Source organism: Pelobates fuscus, chromosome 1, assembly GCF_036172605.1.
Source record: "Pelobates fuscus isolate aPelFus1 chromosome 1, aPelFus1.pri, whole genome shotgun sequence".
Taxonomy (NCBI): Eukaryota; Metazoa; Chordata; class Amphibia; order Anura; family Pelobatidae; genus Pelobates; species Pelobates fuscus.
In genome coordinates, this window is record NC_086317.1 from 64,510,209 (window position 1) to 64,518,251 (window position 8,043).

Genomic DNA, 8,043 nt, shown 5'->3' on the forward strand with positions numbered 1-8,043 from the left:
TAAAACAAAGTTGGGTATCAGACAGCAAACCAACAACACGGACCTGTTTATGTAATGTGATACAATATTAAAATCAGGCTCTGCTTATTTTATCTTTAATTCCATTTCCTGAAACACAATCAGATGTCAGATTAAAGAACACCGGTTATACCATAATAACAGAACAATGCGGTTACTAGAAAATATCAACAATAAAAAAACAATGCAGGCTAAATATACACACTGGATTCACGTTTCCTTTTGATGTTCCATTCTGATTATTTTATTAATGAATACATTTAATCAGTAAGTATTAATACCCACAAAATGTACTCACCCCCCATTAGTGGATTTGACATGCACATATCAGGAAAATGACGCCTGGTATTTTGGGACTCTCGGCTTCTTATATTCACTTGCTCAGCATCCATCTTAAATAAATGAAAAAAAAAAAAAATACCCCTCAATGCCTCCAGTAAGAGATCAAATTCCACCGAGAATAAAAATGCTTAGTTACATAAATGACGTATTAACCAAGTAATTGCAGTCCAATGGGACACGTGGCTCCGTGAGAGGAGGAGAGAACGTGCAGGAAAATACCTGTGCTACTTGTACTTGAATTTAGCAACAATAAAAACTTTTCGGATCCAGATAAAAAGCAGGATGACCGACACACTGTGTCCAAATGCAAGGCGGTGTGCTTCTCACATCCTTTCAAAAAAATCATGTCCAATCAGCTTCAGACAGTCACTGCTATATATTTTGTTTCAGGAGAGAAAAGAGAAAAAAAATTGCTGTGCCAAAAAAACAGAGAGAGAAAGAGGGATTAGACGCAGTATTCCTGTTATGCAACTTCAGCCAAAAGAAATATGCCTGAGGTGACTGAGAAACGGATTCAAGAAGAATGCTGAGCTCAGCTTTTGACCAAACGATCTGGTTGTCTAATTGTCCTTTTATTTTTCAACTCTCATTGGTTGAATCAGATTACAAATGATATACTGCTCAAATTACTGGCATTGCCAAAGGCACTCCCAGGGCTCTGAATCTAACCATTTGATAATTTGATCATTTGGTATTTGCACTGCAAGAAAGTATCATTCCTAATTTATTCCTATTGATTTAATGATTATTAGTAGATTTATCAATGTGGGTGAAAAGAAATATATTTGTTTCTTTGTTTATATTAAACACACATTTATCACATACAGCTGGAGAGATAGCACAGTGGGCTAATGTATCATCAGTAGAATGTGTTCAACCCTTGGCTCGAAAGTTTGAATCCTGGCACGGTTGACTCAGCCCTTCATCCTTCTAAGGTAGATAAAATGAGTACCATTAAATTGGGTAATAGTAACACAACCCCTGGATGTTGGGCTACGGTAACATCCCAAGGACGTACTTGAAAACCAGAGTAATCTGAATGTGCCTTTCCTGGTTAAATACGTTATCATTTATATGGAAATGAGTCACCATGCGCGTACATATAAACATGCACACACTGTCGATATATTACAGTGTGTGCATGTTTATACGTACGCGCATACACACACTGATCATTTAACAGAAATGTGTCATTTAACAGAGTTTTCACTACATTCTGAACTAAATTAGAGTGGAAATACTGAGGCTTAAATAACCAATTTGAAAAAAATCTTCAACTCAGCCATAGTGACAACCTGGCTATTTTTACACCAGTTCTGCGATTAAGAATTCATTTTCAAAAATTCACAGTGACTAACGTAGGTTCAATAAACATTATGTTGTGGTAAGTTGAGAGCTGACTTGCAATATTTAGATCAATCTAGATGAAAAAATATTTAGTTTTTTTTGGCTACTTTTGGCCTAAATTTTGCAAATCTCTTCTTTTTTTTTTTTAAATTCTTTATTTTGTCTTGACACGACATGTTACATACATAAACTTGCACGGATTACACATGTTATAGCATGTTGCATATATGGGTTAACAGAGAGTTACAAGTACTTAATATGGTCCTGCCCCTGACAAGTGCAAATCTCTTTTCAACTCACCAATACTTGTTAATTTTGTGCACTAACTTTTGTTTGGCCAGATAATTTTTCCCGAAATTTTTTATTTTTTTTTCGGGATGTTCAACGCTCATTTGATGGTATGGTTCAGTCTAATATCTTCTATGGAAATATATTCAGGGAAACATTCAAACTAACCAAAAAGGGTACGAAAATGGGCGCCAATCAGCGTATTTCTTTGGGGGAAATAAGGAAAAAGAGATCACAAACTGCAGACTTGCTTTCAATCTGTGTCCCGAGGAATTGGACAGACTTTGCTGGAGCTGCAAATGCACGTACATGCGTACACACACGCACAGTTGCGGATTTCCAAGGAGTGAAGATAGGCGCACTCTAGCCAAGAAGCAGAAGGAAACCACCTGGCTGTCTGAGACAGCTTTTATTTTTGGTAAAATCAACACTTTTATAAACGTACAGAAAGAAAATGTGGTTCCTTTAATGCTTGGAACAAAAAATAAATGCATAGGTAAGTGTGTTTTATACTTGCCTCTCCTGCACTCCTCACCTCTGTAACTGTATCTTCTGGTTTAAAGAGGTTATGTCACTTGCAGAAAAGTGATAGTTCCTCTTTAATGAAATTTAAAAAAAAAAAAAAAAAAGTATTTTTTTTACCTTCCTTATCTCCAATTTAAAGAACAAAAAAAACCAAAAAAATTTAATGAAAGATAAAACCTCCCCCTTTACCCATCACTTCCTCTGTAGAAGATAAAGACAAATTGAAGCTACTGTTCTAACATGTAATTAGATGTTACTTACGCAATTACATTGCACACTCATTATTTGAAATTTGTCAAACTCTTAAATATTCTAACATTCTGCTTTAAGAATACTAGGTCCATTATCAATATCTAATAAAAAAAAAAAAGCTGTGGATTTATTGAATATAAAGCTGTCATGCAAACAAACACAGCATTCTCATTATACAACTAATGCTACATCATCAAAAATCATTTTACAAATTTAAATAAAATATAAAGCTACATTTTTGTGAGTCACCAATGAACTGTAGATTTTAAATGACAAAGAAATGCGCTAAAAGTGATTATAAACCTTTTATGTATAATAAGTATTTAGCATTTTAATTAAATAATATTTTTTGTGCGAATGGATAAAGCACACAAAATAAGCTATAGGTTTTGTTCTATTTTTATAAAAAAAATTTAAAGGCCCACTAAATGCACCCAGAGCACTACATCCCAATGGTCTGGGTGGGTACCGTGGTCCTGTAGCTTTAACTCTGCAATGCAGAATATTGCTATTTTGTAGAAACTGCAATGTTTCCATTGCAGGGTTTAGCATACCTCTAGTAGCTTTCTTCCTGGCAGCCACTAGGGGCGTGTCCTCTAAAACGATCAAAGGAAACTAGGTCATGTGACCATTTGAGCATTGAATAAGAAGCATTTGATTGGATGCATGCATGCGCATCACATCCCCAATGTTCCTCTATGAGTAGCACTGACAAAGTGACGTCTGCCGAATGACGTTGTGAAAGGTAGAACTATAACCAGCAGCCAGGAAGTCTATGCACTTTAGAAAAGATCATTTTATTTTTTTACCATTTTTATTTCAATTGGGTGGGGGCGCTGATCGTATTATGTTATAGGGCACTATAGCATTACGAATACATGTTTGCATTACGAATGCGTTCGTGTTCCTTTAAATTGCTACATTTTAATTGCATAGAGCAAGGTAACAAGCCATTCTGGTGTTCCAATGGTCTTCTGTAAAAACAGTCACCAGCATTTTATGAAAATGTATTCTAATTTGCTACTTTACCCATGATTCATTGCAATGCATAGCACTTAAAAACTGGGACTTCACTGGGCACCTGGCTTGCAAGAACAACTCGGTAAATTACTAAAAGTGGCAATTTAATTATCAGAGTAATACTTACAAATCCATCCAGGCAGCAGAGATGCGGAGATGTTACCTCTACTAAACATTTAAATAGTGTTTGCAGAATTACCTATCAAAATGCAAAATAAGGAAGATTACATTTCCTTCTTAAAGAGGAACTGATTGATTGCATGTTAATAACTGTGAAAACGAAATACTCTTACATACAAACAAAAATTGACAAATCTCACTTACAGTGAATTTGGCATGGTACTCACTACTTTACCCTATACTATAAAGATTATGGAATAATCTATGTACTAGGAAACCTATATATTGTCAAAACAAAACTGCTTGCGAATGAATGTATTTTCTTAAAATACTATTTAAAAATATGGACTCTCTCCTCGTCTGAACATCAGTTCTTAGGATGACAAGTAGAAGTGTATTAATATCAGTATGAATAATATATATTTTGAAAAATATAAAAAAAATGTATACATTTACTTAGCATTGTTAATATCGGATTTGGCGAATCAATGCAATTTATCAAAGACATAAACCTCTTTAATTGATCTTAACAATTTAAACAGCAAAAAGCTGTTGATAAATGCTCTTTTTAGACTGTGTGCCTACTAGGATCAACAATAGTTAAAAAAACAAACAACAAAAAAACAGCCAGTGGGGGTCAAAATGAGCCCAACATTAGCATGAGATGAGGTAGGCTTATTACCTTTTATATATAAAACAGCAAAATAGTGTGTAATGATAATCAATTATTAAAATAAGCAATACTGGCTGTCAACCCACTAAATATAGGTGACTTTGTGGATATAATATATAAACAAATAAATATATATACAATACAAATATTTATTAGACAAGTTATTATAAGCATGTACGGATACTTAGAAGGATGTGACATCATGGAGATAAGCAATTTGAGCAGTATGAGATTACAGGAGAGAAAGCACGTAAAATCATACAGAGTTCATGCATTAAAGTCCTAGTGAGCGTGAATGTAAACAGCTACCAGGTATAGAAATACTTGGTATAGAGGTCTATAGTCTGGTATAGGCAATCTAAGCATTTAGGTAAGCCAGGAGTAGGCAGCCTTCAGCACCTCAGATGTTGTGGACTATATCTCCGATAATGTTCTTACAGTCATAATTCTGGGAAAGCATCATTGGAGGTGAAGTCCAAAACATCTGGCATGCCGAAGGTTGTCTACCCCTGGTCTAAACAATCTGGACAAACTGCGGTTGATAATACTCCAGGTGAAAGCTGGTTCTCCAACATAAGGGATACATTCAGCTTACAAGAGATCCACAGTTTGTGGGTATTCAAAGTATAGATGCTCGTACCCACAATAGAACAAGCAGCCACAGATTGATAATAAGTCTGCTCCACATGTGATCAACAGCGTAAAGTTTGTAGTAGCTTATTCGAAGTGTTTTGTTTCACTTGGAAACTTTGTTAAGATCTGCTGATACAAAGTAGTCAAACTGGTTCTTTTTAATACAGCCTGTGGTAACTTGTCTTCCTTTAAGGAGGGTTAAGAATATTTCCTTCCCTCCCACAATTGCATGTCAATTACAATCAAGTGATGCATGACCAGGATGTGATGTAAAACACATCATCTCAACTAAGGGTATATAAGAGATTGCCAGGCAGGAAATCTGTCTGTTGCTTCCTTTAATCCTTTTCTTCCTTGGTGGATGTGAGAGAGAGAGAGAGAGAGAGAGAGAGAGAGAGAGAGATTAAAAAGGGTTGTTGCTCCGTGTTTGTGATAAATTAATAGTATTGTGTTGTTGCCTTCAAATAAATACCTTTTAATGTAGACAAACCTTGTGTAATATATGTATTAATTTGGTGATACACCACACAGCCCAAAAAAGGGGATAGGTTAAAAAAAAAAAAAAACAAGGTTTCCCAATTTATTTTTTAACCCCTTAAGGACACATGACATGTGTGACATGTCATGATTCCCTTTTATTCCAGAAGTTTGGTCCTCAAGGGGTTAAGGGACAGGGTTTCCTCAAAAGCAGGGCATCCCAATTCATTCTTATAGGAACTTCACCACAAGAATCTCAACACTAAAAATGTATAAATAAAATAAAATGCAATTTACTATAAAACATAAAAAATATATATATTACACATATACATTCACACTATGTGTATGTGCTACATTAGCCTCTACAATGCAATTTGTCTGTCAATTCAGCACAACTTCCAATTAAGTAAATAAAGCATTTTCTATACTGTAGCTTTCCTTTAAAATTATTGTTCACATGACTGAAGCACTTGAGGGATTTCAAGTCATATTCAGAAGCGGGTAGACATAATTACAAACATCATTGCAAAAATCAATCCAATATAACAAATATTGCATGAAACATAATGAATGATACATAATACAAGATGTGATTGGTGAATAGGAAATATTAAATAGAAAAAATAAAATTCCTTGTTAAGACCATTTGGTCGCAAAAAGACACCTGGAACCTGTAATACCGGTTCTCATCTCTCTGTGTTAATTTGGATGGGACTACTAAATTTTTCAAATTAGTTCCCTGAAGGTATAACGTGGACATCTCGATAAACTAAATCCCAACCAAGGATCTTGTATGAGCACAAGCCAATATTTAGAAATAATCCCATCAAAACAACAGCTGAAACCAGTCACAAAACGGGTCCCTTATCGCCAATGCACTCTCTGGTGCCAATATTAAATCTATGACCATAGCCTCGGGACTTATGGGGGTGGTGTGCAAGAAGGCTGATTACCCCCCAAACCCTCACATGCAACACTGTGAATAGAATCTTGTGCACTGGCTGTTCACTGTTATAATACACTCGTCACTGAGCAGCTATTGTTGCCCAGTCGCTTTTAACCCCTTCATTACCACCAAGCAGTTTGCAGAAAACCCATCCCCAGAATCCGAGTATTTTGGGTGTCCTGGAAAGAAATGTTGAAATGTATTTTTCGTTTCAGTATGCCTAAATAGTGTATTAATTGATAGAAACAAAAACGTACATTTGTATGGACAGAAATAAAAAAAACAAAAAACATTTACCAATTAGGTTACAGATAAGAAAACTGAGGGTTTTTGAAATGTATTTACAACTCTAATAGTCTATAATCGTCTCACCTATACATTGTCCAACATTCACTCATCTATACATTGTCCAACATTCACTCAGTGTATGTGGTTTCATTTATATATATATATATATATATATATATATATATATATATATATATATATATATACACACATACATACATACATACATACATATACACACACACACACACATCTCCCAATGTATATTGTATATGTTGACACATTACATTGTGACATTACCCATACCATATTACCCTCACATTGCACCCATGTTGCCAATTTGGAAACACACAAATGCAAGCACAAACATACACACATATATACATGCACATATATACAAACACACTTATGTACAGTGAAACACAATGCACAATCACAGTGTGTCTAGCAGTGTATAATGGTACCTGCATGTGCATGTCTGGCATTGTGTGGCGTGTATGTACCTGAGAGTGTAAGGCTTGCAGTGAGTATCCTTGTGTATTCCAGTTGATTCAGCCGTGCCATATATTTTCACCATGTACAAGTCTAATGGTCTCTGCAGCTCTCTGTGCCCTGCGGCCAATCTCTAGTTTAATATTAAAGTTTGTGAATAGTTAGATATAAACCCAGACTCTTCCAGGTGCCCAGGGAACTCGTCCACATCAGGTGCACTGATAACGCGGAATTAACACTGTAACATCAATGTGAGTTTCATGTAACCCGGACAACACTAATTGGCTAAAAGATTGGCCAAAATTGGTATTCATAGTTTCCCATTCTAATACACATCTTGAGCAAACCTGTGTACACCTTGGCATATAGATATGAGGGGCACTGGCTAATAATGTAAAACCTTTGTCAAAAATCAAAGATCGATTTGCATATTCAGTCATCATTTTTGTATTTCAATAAGCAGCACAAGAAAACAGAAAAACATAATAGTGCAGATTGAAACACTTTAATATAACAAATGTAGAAATTCAGATAAAAAACATACAATAATAAAAGCCAAAAAAAAAATATTAATATTTTGTGCAAGAATGCATAGGGTATCAGTCACCTAGCTAGGTGG

General features: G+C 35.2%; 1 protein-coding gene across 4 annotated transcripts in view; it reads right to left on the reverse strand.

Annotated features, from left to right (window-relative positions):
* ASB9 (ankyrin repeat and SOCS box containing 9) overlaps window positions 1–5,296 on the reverse strand; it is a 38,117-nt gene extending 32,821 nt beyond the window's left edge. Inside the window, exons 1-3 of one of the 4 annotated variants that reach the window (XM_063449084.1) lie at window positions 5,226–5,296; window positions 3,920–3,991; window positions 317–410 (exon numbers count right to left, since the gene is read on the reverse strand). In XM_063449084.1, coding sequence (XP_063305154.1) covers window positions 317–410; window positions 3,920–3,991; window positions 5,226–5,273 — 214 coding nt within the window. In that variant the 5' untranslated portion in view covers window positions 5,274–5,296. Of the gene's footprint in view, window positions 1–316; window positions 411–579; window positions 865–3,919; window positions 3,992–5,225 lie in introns of those variants that run through there. The other 3 variants (XM_063449102.1, XM_063449111.1, XM_063449093.1) reach the window with 3 other exon arrangements.
* Window positions 5,297–8,043: the final 2,747 nt, after the last annotated feature.